Here is a 20,432-nt window from a genome sequence, read left to right on the forward strand (position 1 = left end):
ACTGTTGATTTTTTTTTTCATCTGCTTACACGTTTTTGAATGTTCTGTTAGGATTTTTTTCTTTTTCGTTTTTGTGGTTAGATTGTCTTTTATAGAGCAAGTGGGGTGTTGTATTAAGCAGTTGGATATTTACTCAGGGCATTTGAAGTTTTTCTTTTGAAAGCTGAATAAATGTAACCTACTGTGTAATCCCTTTCCCCCCTTAGATCTCTCGTGGATAAACTGTAAAAGAGATAAACAACTATGGAGGAAAAATACACAAAATACCTTATCTCTGTTTCTAGAAAACTGCTGCTTGAGTGTGGACAAACAGCTGATCAACATATATTAAGGAATGTGGAAAATATTGTTATGGTTCAGCTATGTGCACGGTATTTAAAGGATGTAGGATACTTGCAGTACTGTGTTTCACTTAAAATATGCATCTTGTCTGGTAATTTCCTTTCAAATATTGACGCACTTGAATCTTGTACTTGTTTAATTAAGCTGGATCTCCATAGCAATCAGGTGAGCAACAGCAGCTTTAAAAGATACACGTAGAAGAGTGAGCCAGTAAAATAAACTGATTTATGTATTTGTGTCTGTAGAGCACTAATGCGAGCTTAACCTGTGCTCTTTAAACTGCAAGCACTGCCATGATTTAATATTTTTTCTCCTAACAGAACCAGGATTTGTGTGTAGGTGGGTGTGGGGGAGCACATATGCTTGAGTGAGAAACTAAAAATGAAATCGCTATAATGTATCATAGTGCCTGTGGAATTCCACACCAAGGATGTTGTCTTTATAGCCAAAATAAGGCACAACTTTTCTGTGTGAATCTCATTCTTTGATGTTCCTTTTTTGGTGATAAGACTATTTCACAATTCAAATCCCAGTTTATACTAATGCTACTCAGAAATTAGGCCCTTGAACTGAGTTAGAGCATGACGTGAGGTGCTAAATAAGATCTGAAAGTCTGTAAGGCCTTACAGATGAGTGAGATTGTACTATAAGTTATTTTGGCTTGTATCCTATGTCAATTTCTAATAGCGGAAGGATACTTCCATGACTATAGAAGAGGGAAAGATTTTTGCTTATTCCCTTCTTGTTACAGACCCCCACTTTGCCTTGTGTGCTATTCAGGAGGGTCTCCTGATCCTGAGGAACAGCGTTTGGAGAGCTCAGTGGGCTGCAGCAAGTGGGGAAGATGCCAATGTCCCACTCAGTGAGCTCAGCTCTGTTCAGGCTGTAGGATACGAGGCTTTATACTTCATAGAGGTGCTTTTCTTAGAAGACTTGAGTGTTTGCACTAACTTGTAATTATACAGTGATGCTGGTGAAGATGCTAGGTTAGGATTACTTGATTTAAAGGATCATGTAGGATCATGTAGGAAAGGATGCATTTGAAGTCGAGTAGATGCAGAATCTCCTGCTCAGAAGCCAGAACAAGGCCAGTAGATATACCAACCACACCAGTTTGCTCCCTCTCAGTTGTTTTGTTGTTGAAAATTTGATATTTTTATTTGACACGGTAGCTGTAATTTAAACAATAAGAACTTGTTCTTAGAATAAGAACATTTCTGGTTTAAAAATATAGTGCTATCTGGTATCTCCCCATATCTGCTCTCTTCAGAAAACTGAACAGACAACCCCAACCAATTTCCTGTTCCTGCTATAGACCCTTATTTAACTACTTTGTTCCCTGTTTTCACCCGAGAGTGGCATTTTGAGGAGATAAGTGGGATACTATGACCATTTATACGTGGCAGGTTTTGCCTTGGATTTTCCACTCTCTAGATACACATTTTCCCCATCCACATTCTCAAAACTCAAAAATAAGTCCCCATGCAGAGTTTTGAGAATTTGGATAGGGAAAATGTGCATCTAGAGAGTGGAAAATCCAAGGCAAAACCTCCTATGCATAAATGGCCTATGTTTATTGGGAGGGGGAGCATAAATGTTTTGTTCCAATGACAGTGAAAAAGTGCATTTGGATCTAATTCCTAGTGTGGAAATTCATACACTACAGTTCCCTGACTCAGGACAGATTTTTCAAATCATTATAATCAGTCATCCTAAAAAAACAAAAAAAATAAAAAAATCCCTCCCTTTTGCTACTAGGACTGCAACCCCTTTTGAATACTTAAATGTGTTAAGGAGTAGCTTAGTAAATATACTATTTATTGTGGCCATAGTGCTTATGAAGACTAGCAACATTCAAACCAGTAGCAACCAATACCATTTAAAATACTGAAAAGGATTAATAGAAGCAGTAAAACAATTTAAAGGCAAGAAGATAGATTTACTGTCAAAGGTGGAAATGGTGAAGGGAATTCACACAAACCTGAGGGGGGTGGGATCTACCTAGCAATGAAAGCTTTTTAAGTGGGGCACCAGAAACATGATATTTGGAAAGAGTTCTGAAGTTTGGGTGCTACAATAGAAAGTTCTGTCTCCTGTATCCACCACTCTGTCTCAGAAGGTGAATGTGAAGGTGGAGACCCACAATGTAGAGCCTCTGTTGTTGTTATCTGTCAAGTCACATTGGACCCTTGGTGGAGATTTCAAGGCAAGAGATGTTCAGAGGTGGTTTGCCATTGCCTACTTCTGCTTCACGACCCTGGTATTCCTTGGAGGTCTCCTTCCAAATACTTGCCAGGGTTGACCCTGCTTAGCTTCTGAGATCTGACAAGATCAGGTTAGCATGGGCTATACAGGGCAGGGCAGGCCCTCTATAACTGACCTTAATTGATGGGTGGCTCATGGGATCTGGGTGATTAAAAAACACACAGTTCAACATTGGTTTTCCTCCTTTTCGGTTAAAAGGGCAATATTTGTTTCAGTTATGGACTAGATTTAGCGTTTAAACTATTTGAATGGTTAATTACATTGCATTTTTAACAAAACAGATTATTTCATTCTCCTCCCCACTCTCCTGCTCAATTGTGTTCTCAATTCTATTTCAGATGCAAGACCTTCCAGGCCCTGTGTTTTGGAGGAACATGAAGAACTTAAGTCTTCTGTATCTTCATGATAATACAATTTCAAACCTAGAAAATGTGCATTCGTTATCTTTCTGCCCTAATCTTATTGCCCTCACCTTGTTCAATACTCCACTAAGCTTGAAAATAGCCTATAGGCACATTGTAGTTAACAGCATCATTTCACTCAAGGCATTGGACTACTATGTCATTTCTGATGAGGAAATAGTAGAATCCTGGCGACTTCCTAAAAAATACAAACCTTTTACCCTTAAATTTTTTGTTGATTTTTGCCCTCCTTTTGGAAAGGTAAGCAAACTCAAAAACCTAGTTTTATTAGGCATAACGTTATAGTAATATTGAGCTTTAAAATATAAATTATACTAATCTGCAGCAATTAGCATTGATCTTGAGAGTAGGGTAGCCAGCTCTGGGTTGGAAAATACCTGGAGATTTTTTGGGGCAGAGCCTGACGGTAGGGTTTGGGGAGGGGAAGGACTTCAATGTCATAGAGTCCAATTGCCAAAGCAGCCATTTTCTCCAGGTGAACTGATCTCTGTTGGCTGGAGATCAGTTGTAATAGCAGATCTCCAGCTAGTACCTGGACGCTGGCAACCCTACATGAGAGTACAGTTGTGCATTCCGAGTTTACAGTGCAAACCCCATTGAATAGACCCAAGTAGGATTCTGAGTAGATCTGATTAGGATCGCTTTCTTTGTGTGTTCTCTCTTTTGTAAAAAGAAACTGCTTGCATTTGGTGAAACTGCTGTTTTCAGAAGTTGTCATCCTTCTCATAGAATGGGAACCCCTTGTGCTCTGGGTTGTGCCATTCATTAATGTATATGGCCTGTAATTTCATTATTTTGTACCCCTCCCCCACAATTAGTGAATGCTTTCAATAAAGTGTAGAATGTTTAAATAATGTTTAACCATTGGAGTTACAGATGGAGATTACAATCCATGTTTTTGTTTATCTGGCTCTTTTTTTAGTGCAGTGATATATGATGAATATAATAATTTTGTCCTTTGAAACCAATTTGTATGCATATGAAATGTACTTAAATTGATGCTGCCTGCATTGGGAAAAGTTCAATGCTTGATCGCTTGCCCTCTCACTTTTGTGACTTTAGAGTTCAGTGAAATTTTTATACAGGTATTTGGCCCACTGCATATGTTTCATGCTTTGGAACTCATACCTGATTACAAAATGTGAATTGGCCTATTGCACCTATCTACAAAATCAAACTGAACATTATGTTTAGTGGCAAATTAGACAAATAGATTTTAGTTTAGGCTTTACCAGAAAATTATTATAACAAGCAGTAAAAAAGAAAATTCATTTTCATTTCCTTATAAATAATTCTGTTAGGTTACCCATAGTTATTTTACTACAAAAAACTTTACTTTTTATTGTCCTGTGACAATAGTACTATAATATCCTGGAGCTATCAGCATCTACAGAAAACTAAATGACTTTGCTGCACTTGAAATGATTGACATTTCTATAATAGATGGGGTAGTCTTGCAGACAAAAGTTTAAATATTTTCTGTGAGAAGATGGATATTGACTCATCTTGGCTCCTAGACAAAATGTATTTCTCAGCTCAATTTCAATAAACATACACTAAGTTTTATTATGTTTTGAAGTTTCTGTCTGATAAAAATGGTTCGTATTCCCTAGAATCCACGCTAATAGAGCTAGAACTAACATTTATTTATTTAGATATTTGAAACCGCCATGTTCCTTAAGGTTAAATTGGGATTGCAATATTTTAAGATAATATTAAAATCTGAAATTTAATATATATTGAGATTTCTGGAACAAGAATATTCCAAAGAGGGGAGCATTAATTGAAGTCTTGTCTGCATGCCTTTACCTTTCATACATACTATTTAAAGTGCACCACCAAGAGGCTGCTCTTTGCTGACCATATAGAATAAGTAAGTATCAATATTTAGAGGTATGAATAACAGTTAAGTAGGTCTAAATCTGACAAAATTTAAGTGAAATAGACCCAGAGACCACTAAGGTCAAGGTGCAGCAATTTGGCTAGGAACATGGTATGTTTAAATAGTAAACATACTACTAGTGAAGCCAAATTCCATTTATACTGGGTGTTCTTACTTCATATAAGGCCTGCCAAATCTAATGATTTTGAAATGGAATCTAGATAACATCACTTTGTTAACCATTACCGTACACTGACAGCCCATTCCTAAGGGGAGGCGTGGATCCGCTGCGGCCATGCTGTCTCCTCAGAGGCTTCCCGGCTGCCGCGGAGAAAAAAAAGCAAAAAATGGGGGAAAGGTCCCCATTGAAAACAGCAGGACTGCAACACCAAAAAAGGTGTTGTAGCCCCGTAGCAGCAGCGAGGGGTGTTTCTGGGCTGGAAGGGGTTAGGAAGCTGGCTAAAGTCAGCTTTGCCCCTGGGAACGCCCCCTGCACCAGCGTAAGTGCCCCTTATATCGTCATAAGTGGGCACTTGTGCTGGCACAGGGTTACACTGCCTCCAAATGACTCCCCTCCCCCCAGGAATGCACTCTGAGTCTGGAAAGAACACCTGAAAGTGGAGTCTGAAGAAAAGAGCTGAAAGCCATAATCCAATCTCATTCCAAACCATGCCACATTCTTTCCTAATAATTTCTTATTATTGTTGAACAAGATGCGGGAGGGCTAGTTTGAATCCTGCAGGACAAGGAAGTCACAAGGAAGAGTAATTGCTCATTTTGATCTTCTTGGACTTAAGCACCTTGTAGGTGCAGTATGTGTTGGAGTTGTCTAGTTGATCACAGTTGATCAGAAAGTAAATTCTGACTGGGGAACTTTTTCTTTAAGGTTTACTTACCCATTTTCTCCCAAGATGAGGAGGGAGAGGATTTTGAGCCTGTGTGATCATAAGGTCACCTCTGTCCTCTGGGAGAATTCACTGGTTGGTGAAGGGAAGGGATGTTCAAGCAGGCTTTGGAGTTTGGTACTCTGTTGTATATTGGTCAAAGCTGGAAAGCAAGCATTGGAACTACTTTCCAACGTAAATACTTTAAATGCACAATTTGCTTTACTGCACATTCAAAGAACATTCTTTTTTTTTTTTTTTTGTATTTATTTTTGGTAGGAAACTACATTTCGGAAAGAAATGAAAATGGTAAGAAAGATAATTTCCAAGATCAATCACATTCTGTCTCTTTATTCTCCAATCCTGATTATTCAGAAATGGGTAAGAGGATATTTACAGAGAAAAAGATTGTGGTAGGTATATTTTCACTTAATTGGGAAATATTTTCATGCAAAAGAGAGTACCCAGTTTAAGTTGCTTTATAAAACTCCTTATAGTATGCGTATAAAATTTCTGTGATGCAGTAAGACATGTCTTCTGAAAATGAATGTTTTGACATTGTTGTGTTTGTTGGTTTAAATTTTGAAAATTTTATGTTAGGAACAATTACTCAGCAAAATTATAGCAGAATGGTTGATAACTGAAATGCAGCATTGCTGATTCCTTGATCCGTTGAATCCTTCATTTATTAAATGCTATATCTGTGTTCTGGGAACAATGCTTTGTGAAATCCACATTCCATGAACATCTGTGGCAAAACATTGATTTTAATAGTTTTGGATTGTATCCAATGTACTCATGTACTGGGTTATACCATTATATTCTGCTACTACCCTCATCCTGAAAATTTGCAGTATTGTTCCTGCTGCAGCATCAAGTAGTATTGGTATGCTGGTGCAAGGAAATGATTTATGACAATTAAGTTGGGACAGTGTTTGGCCCAACAAGCCATTCCAAGCAGTTGTTGGCTTATAGCATTTAAAATTTGTCTGTACACTGTATACTTTTTATCTTTTGTAAATGGGAGGAAGAAAAGCACTAAACAGTGTTGTCTATTACAAAAAATGTTTTACTATGCATTCCTTAGGGGAATGCCTGTGCCAGGCTTAGGAGGCAATGCAGCAGCCCTGCCTCGGTGCCAAAAATCCATGCAACCCTCATAGGGTTGCACGGGAGATACGCCAAGGTGGGGTATATCTGCCAAAAAAAGGGGGGTCTTCCCAAGCCATAACAGCTTAGGAGGCTGCCTAACAGCAGCCCCGCCCCAGGCTGGCGCCGTGATGCCCCAGGAATGCCTCCCAGGATGAAGTGACGCCCTGGGAACGCCTCCTGGGATGCCGCTGCAGCCTTTGCCAGCTTACGGACACCAGCGGAAGGCTCCGTCTGCGGCCTGGCCCAGTGCTGCCACGGCAGCAGCCGGTGACCAGCATCTGGGACTTCACATCAGCGTTGGGTCCACAAACGCCAATGTACACTGCCCGGACGCCGCACTGTGGGCCCTTGTGCTCAGGAATGCGCGGTTAGTGTACATAAAGATGGGAAATAAGTACGTAGTCATCCAGAGCCATATTCATCCAGTGCTTTTCTACTACATGCAAAAATGGCAAAGTATTTAAGAACTATATTGTTGAAAATCCCTAAACAATACTACAAAATAAGGATTTGGGTTTTTTTCTAACATCTGAAGCAAATAAGCTAAAATTACTCTCAGCCTTTATTCACACTTGTTCATTTTTACATTTGTTTTGTGTAATCTTACCTGAAATTATACTCTCTCAACATCTAGTTGTACAACTGCTGAAAGTCTGAAATGGCTGCAAACTGAAATCTAAAATGCATTTTAATTAAAAGATTATTGCCCACTACAAATACATCATTTCAGAAAAAAATGTAAAATATCCCAAGGAAATGGTCTGACAAATAATTATACATGCTGAATTAAATTTAGATGCTGTATATATAGACTAAATGATAAGTATCTTTATTGCACTAGCAATAATTCCAAGTAGTATGCTGTTAAGCTTCACAGTTTTATGATCTCACATCCCTAAAGTTTTTTTTCCTGAAAACAGCATGCATTAAAAAAAAAATTTTTTTTTTGAGTGTGAGGGAGGGAGAGCTGGCATCTGCGGTGGATGGGGGGAAGAAATTTAAATCACCAGTAAACAAGACCAGACTCATGTGGGAAGTAGCCATGTGTAAACCAGGTTCCAATTTGAGAATTCTGAACTTCCCGTGGAGGCAGAAAGAGAAGTCCATAGGTAAACAAATTACTTTTGGTTTGGTCTGCTGAGTCTGCCCACTTCTAGGGCAACTCCAGAATTTCCCACAGTTGAAACCTGGCTTATATGTCACTACTGTGGCTACAGTGAACAGGTAATGGGAGTCAGGTTCTAAATATGCAAGCTTGCTTTCTTTTCTATTCAATAAAAATTAATAGGTTTTGATCTGAACCACTGGCATGTTTATAGGAAGCATTAAGTGCACTATGTTAAAGGGTTTATAATTAGTCTATAATTTGTTTATTTATTTTATTTGAGACATTTCTATGCCTTCTTTCCACCCAAGGTGGCAAACATCAAAACATTTCAACATTAAAACAGGGTTTTAAAGGAAGTATATATAAAATAATTCAGTAGAAGCCATGGTGCAGAGTGGTAAGCTGCAGTACTGCAGTCCAAGCTCTGCTCACGACCTGAGTTCCATCCCAACGGAAGTCTGTTTCAGGTAGCCGGCTCAAGGTTGACTCAGCCATACTTCCGAGGTCGGTAAAATAAGTACCCAGCTTGCTGGGGGTAAAGGGAAGATGACTGGGGAAGGCACTGGCAAACCACCCCGTAAACAAAGTCTGCCTTGGAAACGTCGGGATGTGATGTCACCCCATGGGTCAGGAATGACCCAGTGCTTTCACAGGGGACCTTTACCTTTTAGAAACATATAAACACACATAACACCAAAACTAGGGAGGAGGGCCAATAACAGTAATAACAGGAGTACGCCAAACAAAACAAAAAAGTCTTCATCTGCTGGCAGAAGATGGTAGAGGGAGACAGTTGAATCTCCCTGGGGAGGGAGTTCCAAAGTTTTGGTGCTTTTGTCGATAGGGCTCTTTCTCAGGTTATCACTCATCTAGCCTAATATGGCAGGGACACCCAAAGCAAGGACTCCAAAGATGACCGGAATGGACAGAGTAGAGTGGATAATCAATATCCATGTACTTGTGTAAGAACTGAGAATGTAAAGAGCATTCAGTTTTCAAAATAGTTGAATTTTGCCAAATCTTGTGTGTACATGGAAAAAGGTGGCCAAACTTGATGGAAAACTGAGTCCTCCAGTTAAAGAGCTATTTTCCAGTACAACACATTATATCTGCTAACATGCCTGTTCAGATAATATTCAAAAAATTTTTAGTGGCTTGGTCACCTTATTGTTTCTTGGTTTGGTGGTGGAAAGTGCTGTCAAGTTACAGCGGACCTATGTCGACCCTGTAGAGTTTTCAAGGTAAGAGATTTTTGGAGGTGGTTTGCCATTGCCTGCCTCCGTGTGGGCCGAGAGAGTTCTGGGAAAACTGTGATTGGCCCAAGGTCACCCAGCAGGCTTCATGTGGAGGAGTGGGGGATCAAACCTGGTTCTCCAGATTATAGTGTGCCATTCTTAAACCACCCACTACACCATGCTTGTTCTCGGTTCTTGGTTTACACACTACTTTGTATGTGTATGGCTCTACTTGCATCCCTTTAACACTATTCATGACCATGATCAGAGAAGAGCAGCAAAATCCTAACTTAATAATCCTGAAGACACTTTTGTCCATGGTTTTACCATGATGCTCTACACCACTTGTTAAAACATACATGCCAAGCTTCTATTTCCAGTAACACAGTTAAACACTGTCCAGTAACACATGCAACAGCAGCTGTAGAGCATTACTAGAAACTGGTGCATTGGATTTCATTGGTATTTATGGTGGGAAGCACCCTGTATAAAAAAACACTAATGGACTTTATTGTGTTAACTGCACATCAGTTCACAGGCCAAGGAGCAAAGAATGATTCACTGAAATGTTGTTACTGATATTAAAATTTGCTTTGGTCTTTTCACTGTGATATCTGAAGAAAAGTATATTCTCTAAGGTATTCTGCATTCATGCACTAGGTGAAATGCACCCCATACCAAATGATGTAAAATTCATGCTTAGCATCATAATTTCTAAGATGAAAAGCACTGACGTGCCTTTGTATTATTTGCACACAGATGGTGGTCTGTGAAGCATTCAGCAAGCAAGCAAACCACATCTGTCAAAACGTTCTCTGTCCATTCCGGCATCTTGTGCTGAGTAGTAATAGAAAGGTTGTCATTTTAGATCAGTGGATCTCATACCACGTTGGGTTGACTGGTCATTTGCATAGGACAGGGGCAGTTCAAGTGGCTCAGGAGCTGCATATACCTCTTTTGAGCAGTTTAAATGCATTGCTTTTGGTAATTCAAGAAAGTGAATAACGAGGAAGTCGTCAGTAAAACTGTGCACTGTAATGACATTTTCCTGCATTCTCATCTGCACTGCAAATGAAGTGAGGGCTGTTATGTTAGAAGCAGGGGATGGATGTAAACACGTGTATGATCAGCAAGATCCTATAGCTGTAAGGTTTCCCTTGATTCTTGAGGTTCCTTCTTTAGAGACTGAAAGCATACTAGAAGTCCACATAGTCTTGCTCCTTATGTGATAATACTTTGTTGCTTAAAACAAATTCATGTTGACTATCATCTTTGTTTTGATACACGCTACTATTTAACAAAAAGGTGAAAATACTTCAAGCTATTTCTCTGATGAAGAGTGACAAATATTTTGGCTGAGAGGTCAAGTTTTCATTAGGGAAGAGACAATTTTTCTTTTTTCAACTAATTAAAAAAAACATGGTGCTGGAGTTTAGCACCATGTTGTGGACCTACAAACAGCCTAAGCACTACTGAAAAGTTTCATAGGAATACAGACAGGCAGCCCATTCCTGAAGGTGGGGATAGATCCGTGGCGGCCAAGAGCGGCGCAGCTCAGCTGCCGAAAATAAATTTAACACAGTATAAATGAAAATAAAATGAAAATGGCCCCATTGCAGTTCTCTAAGGTATTCTGGTGGGAAGCACCCTGTATACAAAAACACTAGGTGGAGGTGTTCCCAGTGTGAAAGTGGTTAGGAACATCCCGGGAATGTTCCCCCACTCTGGCGCGGGCTTTCCCTTCTGGGAATTCCCTGCTGGTGTGGCTGCTCTGGCAATGGGCCAGCAAGTTTGCCCCCTCACTGGCATAGGTTCTACTTTATTCCATGATAAGGTGGCAGTTATGCCGGCGTGGGGTTATACCGGCTCCTAATGGAGCTTCGACCCCCCTTTTCAGGAATGCAGTCCTAATCATTGAGTTCTTTCAGAAATTGTGATATTGTAGGAATAGCGTGATGATATACCAAATACAGGCAGATATACCAGCCCAAGTGTATAAGATTAAAGTGACCTTTTTTGTATATGTATAAAAATTGAGTTGGATCTTATGCAGCACCAGCAGAAGACACTTTTCTGTTTCCACAGCAGTTTCCTGTGAGTATCAAAAAAGGTGATGCTGGTAGCAGGGAACTTGCATGGGTTAAAAGCCACACAAAACTGTCAGCTTCCGTGAAGAGGATGAAGCCCTCACAATTGCTCTTCCTACCACTTCCATCAGTTGAGCCCCTCTACCCATTGGCAGAAGGCTTCTTGCAATGGCAGAAAGTAGGCACAGGAGGCAACCCGCTATGCTTAAAATACATAAAATACACTTTTACAGTATGGTAATTTTTCAGAAGAAGCTTTTTCCTTATGAAGCAATGGCAGATACATTTTTGTCTGTGAACCTTGGCTACAAAGGACTGCCAAAAGGATGCTTAGCTGTTAGATTATTGCAACCTTTCAAGAAAAGGCTTTTCTATGTAAAAAAAAAATGCTGTTATCACACCTGTGCCCTTGAATAGGGCTAAAGTTAAATAGAGATTGAAAAGGATAATTTTAAAATGGATTTTGTAGTCCACCTTGGCATCCATCAGAGTAAGTGCAAGCATCGCTTCCTAGTTCTTTAAATCTGTATCAAATAAGTAAGAATTTACAGTGCAATTCGAAGCAGAGTTATACCCTTCTAAGCCCACTGAAGTAAATGAGTTTAAAATGATACTTTGTGTAGTGTTTTAGAGTGTTCAGAGTTTCTCACATACATTATCCCAATCCTTACAAGAACCCTAGAGTATTATAATCTCAGTATTATTGTTTACATGTGAATGAAGGGGCTGAGGCTACAAGATTGTGGTTTACCTAAAACCATTAATGAGCTTGTGTTAGACGCAACATTTTAAACTGGGAATTTGCAACTGATTTGCAGCTCAATTTCTTATCCACAGTTCTACAGTAATTCTCTTGACCTCAAAAGTCCATTCATTAATGATATCACAGATGCCACATTTATTAAAAGGACAGTGATGCAAAGACAAATGATTCTAAGTATGGAAAAAATTGGTTCTTGTAGGTTATCAGGGCTGTGTAACCATGGTCTTGGTATTTTCTTTCCCGACGTTTTGCCAGCAGCTGTGGCAGGCATCTTCAGAGGATGCCTGCCACAGCTCCTCTGAAGATGCCTGCCACAGCTGCTGGCGAAACGTCAGGAAAGAAAATACCAAGGCCATGGTTACACAGCCCGGATAACCTACAAGAACCAATGAACTCTGACCGTGAAAGCCTTCGACAATATTATGGAAAAGAATGATAGAATATAGAGATTCAGTTTTAATATTTTACTTGGTAAAATATTAAAATAAATGTTTAATCACAAATGAAAATGCCCCTCTGATTAACAAGTAAAAGCTGCAGCTCTATATTCTGGAATCCTTTTCCATACTTGGAATCATTTGTCTTTGTATCACTGTTTTTACTTGGTAAATTATTAAAATGAATCTTTAATCTCTAAATTAAAATGTCCCCCAATTAACGTCTTCATTTAACTGGTTAACATAAAAATGTTGTATATAAGATTGCTACAGTTTGAACTGTATGGAATAATTTTAAACACCCTTATGAAATGAAATACGGTACATTATGAAATTTTATACATTGGTTTCTTATTGTAGAACAAAAATGTTAGGAAGAGGCTACAAAGCCCTAATCATTTTCAGGAGACAAGCCTTCTTAAATCTGAACAAATCATAGCTATTGTACTCTCTTAAACTAGTAGCAGTTCAAAGTATATACTTTACATATGTTTTGTCTTTCGTGCTTATGTAATTTACAGTTTGTTAATAGCATATAGCATATTTTGCTAAAATTGTATGCCTCTATAGTGTTTTCAAAACTATTTCATTAATACGTTAATAGGAAGCCCTCTGTAGATAATAGTGTATCTTTTTAAAAGGGCTGTATATTACATTATAAAAATGATATTCTTATTCTTTGAGTATTAAATAATTATCATGAGAATTGTCAGATTCAAATCCAGTAGCTCCTTAAAAACCTGCAAGATTTTCAAGGTATTTATTTACGGTATTTATAGTCCACTTTTCTCACTGGGACTCAAAGTGGATTTCACAGAGTGAGTCAATACAATCAACAAGACAGGACATTCAGTAAACAATGGGACATTCAGTAAATAACCAGAAGTTTAAAAAACAGAACTGAAACAAAGCATAAATGTTAACATGACATGTTAAATGATGCAAAATTACACAGCAGGATCCAAATCCACAGCAAACTATATACAATGGTACAGACCATAATTTATCCAAGTAACCTCCAAACTACAAATGATTTGGCCTGAAGGCCTACATAAAGATTGAAGAGTGTGGGAAATAGGATTGCCCCCTATGGGACCCTACAAGATAGGTCTCACAATGATGATAACTGTTCTCCAATGGCAATTCTTTGGGTGTGAAGAATGATTCAAACCAGTCCAATCATGTTGATATTTAAGGTGCTACTGGCCTTGACTCTTGCTCTTCTACTGCAGACCACCACTTCTACCCATCTGAAACTATCTTCATGAGAAGTATAGGCTTCCTTGAACTTAGACTATCACTTTCACAATGTTTTATTTAATTTTACAAAATCTATACCGATCTTTCTGCTGTCATGTTTAAGATTTACCTTTAATTTGTTCTAGAACTTGTGTACTTTTTTACAGTTTCTTTTTAAGATACATTATGTCCATCCATTGTACAGAGGCACAGAATTCACATCTTTTTTGAGATGATGTGAAGGTGTGTTCCTCTTTCCTTCTTCAAAATCACGCAGCCTGACACAGCAATAGTGCTTGCAACCTCCTCCCCCATCTTGTTCACTAAACTCATGAACTTCCTTTCCTTTCCCAACCGGCACAAGCTGCTCATTCAGGTCCCTGGATTGGATATCTGAGCAGCAGGCAAGAGATTAGATGCAGGGATTGTACCTGTTTGCAGCAACCTTTTATTCTTTCAGTGGGGGGCATCTGCATCTGCATCCTCCTTCAGTAAACTGGGTAGTCTATTTCTGGGATATTACATTAAATATAAATCTGAGGATAAACATGGAGTCTCTCAACCTGTTCTTGCTTTCAGGTAGTCATGCAAGTTGCATTTCTCCAAGCTTTTCCTCAATGTTTCTACTGAGCTTCTCCCCCTCCCCCGACACTACATTCAGAGATAATGGTTATATGTATAAATATACATACAGTAGAGCGGAACTGTGACCTATACCCTAGTAATGTGAGAATAATTATACATTTCATGAAGCATCTTGCAAATTAAAGTTTGACCTCAATTTTTTTGCCAACAAATTTGTGATGCAGCATGACATAGTATTTATTTGTCAGTAGTGTATGAACAGTGCTTAGGCACATAATTTGGGGGGTTACGGGGGGTATAATATATGTACAAATTACTCAGAGGAAAATAAATATCTGTTTTCTTCCATCACTTAATGAGATTACAAAATAGCGTTTCATTGCTACCTTCTTGAAATAAAATACTCAAGCCCTTGTTTTTATAGCCTGATTCCTTTACGTGAAGTTCTTCTACATAAACGTTACATCAGAGCTGGAAAAAAGGAAATTTACATTCAAGTCACGCCTTCAGTATGTGATACTAAAAGGTCTATGCATCACATCATTAAGACAGCACAGCACAGTGAGGCTGGAAAGCTTACATCTGGGATCCAAGTAAGTGTGCTGTTTAAGCTTTAATTTAGAAACCATAGTAGATAAATTGCCACTTTGAATACAGCAGCAAGAATCATTCTGTGGATCCAAGGAAAATCATTAAAACTATAAAGAACATAAATTGGAAAAATTGTTCCCCACCTTGTTTTTTGTAATTCAGATAGATCGTTTGGGGGGGGGGTCTGCATGGCTTCAACCAAAAGGGTGAGTTGTGGATGTTCTAGCAGACTCTTGATGATCTTAGTTTTCACTATGATAAATGAAAGGAAAAGAGTTAACTTGCAGTCCTGAATATTTGTGTGTTAAGTGCCGTCAAGTTGCTTCCAATTTATGGTGACTCTATGAATTAATGACCTCCAAAACATCCTATCATTAACAGCCTTGCTCAGGTCTTACAAATTGAGAGCCAAGGCTTCCTTTATTGAGTCAGTCCCTGATGGATCTTTCTCTTTTCCTAGCATTATTGTCTTTTCCAGTGACTCTTGTCTTTTCCAAGGTGACCAAAGTATGATAGCCTCAGTTTAGTCATTTTAGCTTCTAGGAGGAATTCAGGCTTGATTTCATCTAGAACTCTCCAGCCCCAGATTTTAAATGAATCAAATTTATTTCTCTCAGCTTTTTTCACTGTCCAACTTTCACACCCATACATAGTAATGGGAAATACAATGGTATGAATTATATTGATCTTGGTCACCAGGAACACATTCTGAAACCTAAGAATCTTTTCTAGCTCCTTCATGGCTGCCCTTCCCCGTCTCAATCTCCTTGTGATTTCTTGGTTGCAGTCTCCCTTTTGGTTGATGATGGAGCCAAGGAATAGAAAATCTTTAACATTTTCAGCTTCTTAAAGTTACATAATTCCCCAGTAGTTATTACTTTTGTCTTCTTGATATTTAGCTGTAATCCTGCTTTTGCACTTTCTGCTTTACCTGAATATTTACTTGGAAGTAAATCCACTGATATATGCAGTTCCTTTGAGTTTTCAACGGTGCTGTTTCAGTAAGATTGCCACTATCAAGAAAGGCAACCTATGACGCACCCCTCCTTCCAACCACTTCAATATCCCACTCACTCAGCCCGGCCGTATATGCTGAGGGAAAAAGGCGTTGGCCTGAGTATATTTGTGAGGAGAATTATTTCTTCTTCTCCTCCAGTCCCACACTCTTATTCACCTCAGTGAGAAATAGGAGACAAGAGGCTTTTCAACTTAAACAGAGAAAACAGGGAAGTTTATTAAAGAGAACTTACAGAGATAGGTTTTCAAGGAAAAGGCAGAATATTTTGGAGGGAAAACTCAGAGTTAGATTGATACAAGCAAGATTACTTCAGAGAAATAGCTTAGATGTTCCCTTTACTCAAGTTACTTTCAGTTCTCAAGCTTAGTTCTACCTCACAGAACTATTGTTCAGACTCTCAGTCTGTCGTTCAGCTTCAGCTTTAGTTCTATCCCTTAGAACTACTATTCAGATTCAGCTTTCAAAACTGTCATTCAGCTTCAGACTGTCATCTCTGTCCCCAGCCTAGCTCTCTGATTACCCCACCTTTGTGGCTGTAATCCTCCACACCTTCCTGATACTGGAATAGCTCCACCTCAGAGACTAATTCCCCTTGTGACTTGAGAATGGGCCCTCTCTAACCCAGTTCTCACTCCTGTCACTCCCACAGGCTGTGTGTGTCAATAGCTTTGGCTTTCACTGAACCCCTCAGGTTCACAGAGTATAGTCTGGCTTCTTCTTCGTCCTTTCACCCAGCTCTGAATCTAACACAGCCTTCTCTGGCTGGTCCCAAGCTTCGAATCCTTTCTCTGTCTCTCTCAGCTCAGAGTGTCAGCTTTCTGGCTCGCCCACTCTTCGCCTGTCAGCTCTTGCTGCTGGTTAACCCCTTATCCATCACACAACCATTCTACCATAAATTAAAAAATATTTTACCAACATCCTAACAGGGTTTTTATTGCCAGTTTTATTGTTTGAGCAAGTTTCTGACAAATTATCTGTTCAGAAAACTATTTGCTACTTATATTTGAAATCTGCATATACATGAACTAATTTCTGATCTCAACACACAGAATTGAATTGAATTGCATTCTGCAGCCTTCCTTTGAACAGGAAAGAGGCTCCACCATCCCTCACTTCTCAAAGTATCCAAATTTGGGGGTTGGAATTGGGCTTTCCTAACAACCCTTGTCTGGTGAAAATGGGATAAGAAGGTGGGAACTAGACAATGAGAAAGCCCACTCTGAGATGCCCATCCTAACATCTCAATTCCTCACACAAACAACAACCTTTACGGCAATGAAGGGGAGGGCTCAATACACTGTTCTTATTGAAATTATCCTGAGTGGAGGAGAGTGGTCTGTGAGATGCTATTTGTCTCTTCTGAAGCCCAATTCCTTCACCTCTCAAGATCTTTTCAGTAGAAGAGAATACCTGTGTCCTCTGCCCTTCTTCAATAACAATTGGATCCTGAACTTAGAAGGTGTTCATTCCCTAGCACGTGTCCTCACAGCCCATTCTTTCCCCCATAACAACCCTTTCAAAAGTACAAGGGAGCTTAGCTCTCTGCTGCAACGGTCATTCTTCTAGGTGTGTATCTTCCAAGCACACTTACCTTCCCCACAACCAAAAATTAACAAAAGTGCCCTACCTTTGCTATCTAAAGTGTTAAGGGGGAAACACAAATGAAATTTTCACTTGTCCCCTCTTATTTATAATATTTTAAATCAAAAAAATGTTGACACAATTCACATCTAACCCCATATATGCAAAAAGCACACCAAAATAGTTCATGGGAGCTTGTCATCTACAGAATGCCAATTAGAATAATAAGCAGTGTGTAAGCTACTGAGATGTGGCTGCTCTGGTATCACTGGTGGTAATGTGAAGAAAGTGAATTGTGTTGGTAAAGATATACTTGTGTATTTGTTTATTTGTTTAGCCATAGGCCATTACAAAACTTCCTTTCATAAATACAGAAAACCTAAAGGTAAAGATACAAACATTGTGAGCAACTGAGCTAAATCAGCTGCTTTGTGAATCATTGCTTTTTTGCTAGTCAGTATAGAACTATTAAAAGAAATAACAATGATTTATAAAATGAAAAGACCAAATATATATTTGATCTAACAGATGCAATTGTATAAATAGAATTTTAAAAGCCTGCATTATTTTCTTTAGTCTAAATTGATGTTTTTTATTATTATTTTTGTAGCTCAAAAACAATACTTTCACTGGCAATCTGTTTGGAGAAACCAGTGGAATGAGTTTAAATGTTGTTGTGGCTAAATTATATCCCAAAATAAGAGCAAATATTATTAAAGCAATTTGACTACAATCTGTGTCAGCTTGAACATAACAAAAGGACATAACTTGTTCATCGCTAGGAATTGTAATGATATATTTTAAACTGACACGGAATGGATTCAGCTGGTATGGCAACATCTGCTACTGCTTGTTGTGATGGTGGCTTGTGGCATCATATTCTGATTATAAAGTTCAGAAACAGTCTTCTCCACAATTCCATTAGGAATTGCCTTATTTCAGGCACAATTTCCCTCAAGGACTGAATCTCTGTGGACAGCTTTCCTTTCCTTTTTTTTTATTAAGCTCATATGACCAAAGATCTTAAGCATGAAGAATACATAAAAGATAAAACAATGTTTAAAATATGATAAAATCTTAAAAGACTTAAAACATTATAATCTATATAATAAAACAGATAATACCTCCAGTTAGCACATAAGAAAATAAATACATAGACCCATCCAATTCGTATATAATCAGCAATAAAATCATTTTAACGTAACTTCAAAAAAACTATTATTGCCAGATATTTTGCAACACCTCCAGTTATTTCTGGGTCAGAGTCTGCTGGTCATAGTGATACCACCCATGGCTCAGCAGGAAGCCAATATCTAGATAACATAGGAGCGATCCAGATGGCCCTGGGTGTAATCAGTTGATCACAAAATAAAAACAGGTGATCTGTTGTCTCTATTGCCACTGATATGCAGCCACAGAAGTGATCTGAGAATGGAATCTTATCAAATCGTCCTCTCAGTTCTGCTGTCAGCAGGACATTTAATCTGGCGAGCCCTGTGGACAGCATGTCTTAATTCAGTAAAAGCTCCAAAAAGCAGAAGCCACATTTGCAGGCTCATAGGCTGAGAAGGATGACAATAGGGCTGTCGATTCGGTTCGTCCGAACTGAACAAACAGCCGAATTTCACCCGATTCGGGGGTTTTCAGTTCGGATGGAACCAAACTCAAAAAAAGGTGGAAAAACGATGCGCAGAATTCGGCGAGTTTGGACGATCGCCGGATCAATTCGGCAGGTTCGGCGTTCCCCGAACCCTCCTTTTCCCGCCTTTAAAGACCCTCCGCCCGGTTTCCTGGGAGTTCCTTGAAACTGGGCCGGGGGGGTCTTTAAACTGCTCCGCGCTGCCTGCCCAGGCAGTGTGGAGCACTTTAAAGACCCCCCCACCAGGTTTCAAGGAACTCCCAGGAAACCGGGCGGGGGGTCTTTAAACTGCTCCATGCTGCCTGGGCAGGCAGCGCGGAGCAGTTTAAACCCCCCCATCCGCTTTCCCGGGAGTCCCTGGAAGGGGGCGGGGAGGGCTTTGAACTGAATTTGTTCGGGAATGCCGAATTTCCCGCCAAATTTGGCATTCCCGAACAGGGGGGGGGTTCGGAATTCGGCCGAACCGGACCCAAGTCAGGCCAGGTTCAGCCGAATCCGAACCGGACCGAATTTTTTTTTTCAACAGCCCTAGATGACAATGTGGAGATTTTCAGGCCTTAAGTGGCCATTGGCATGGTTGGGTGACAGTAGGCCTCTGCAGCTGTGTGGACTCCCAATTGCTCCTTCTCCCAGCCTGGCCAATCAGGCGGGGCCTGATGGGGCTGGGAGGTGGGGGGCAAGGTTCAGGCTGGTGGACCTTGGAGAGGGAGTTTTCTTTCTGGTCATCTTGGCCTTGATATTAAGGGCCCTGACATGCCACTGGGCTCCGTCAGCCCTTGTGACTTTCCCCACCCATCCTTCCTTTATCGCAGTGTTACGGTTGTGTTGTGTTAGGTTGTTTTCTTTGCTCAGTGCATGGTATGTTAGCACTTCCTCTCATTGTCACAACTGCATTCTGGCAGCATCAGCATGGGGCCAGATCCATTTCGGGGGGAAACATGGGCTGCATGTCCATTTCCCCACTTTTGGGGACCCCCTTAAGGGATTTTGTGAGGAGGACTTGCTGGGGATATGTTCAGCTTGGAAGCTGTCGAGGCACCCTCACTATCAAGTGACAGAGGGAACCACGGAGTAGCCTGCACCTATGTGGAATCCCGCATCCTGCCACCCCATGGTGTCCCTCAGCAGGAAGGCTGGGTCTGGTGAATTCATCGGCTGGCAGGCAGGTCTGCCAATGACAGGATCCATTGCCCCATACTGCG

General features: G+C 39.8%; 1 protein-coding gene across 1 annotated transcript in view; it reads left to right on the forward strand.

Moving 5' to 3' along the window:
* The first annotated feature begins 243 nt into the window (after window positions 1-243).
* LRRIQ3 (leucine rich repeats and IQ motif containing 3) overlaps window positions 244-20,432 on the forward strand; it is a 37,123-nt gene continuing 16,934 nt past the window's right edge. Inside the window, exons 1-4 of the mRNA XM_056844757.1 lie at window positions 244-507; window positions 2,946-3,269; window positions 6,075-6,208; window positions 14,826-14,994. Coding sequence (XP_056700735.1) covers window positions 244-507; window positions 2,946-3,269; window positions 6,075-6,208; window positions 14,826-14,994 — 891 coding nt within the window. The remainder of the gene's footprint in view (window positions 508-2,945; window positions 3,270-6,074; window positions 6,209-14,825; window positions 14,995-20,432) is intronic.

The sequence above is a fragment of the Euleptes europaea genome, chromosome 2, assembly GCF_029931775.1.
Source record: "Euleptes europaea isolate rEulEur1 chromosome 2, rEulEur1.hap1, whole genome shotgun sequence".
Classification (NCBI taxonomy): Eukaryota; Metazoa; Chordata; class Lepidosauria; order Squamata; family Sphaerodactylidae; genus Euleptes; species Euleptes europaea.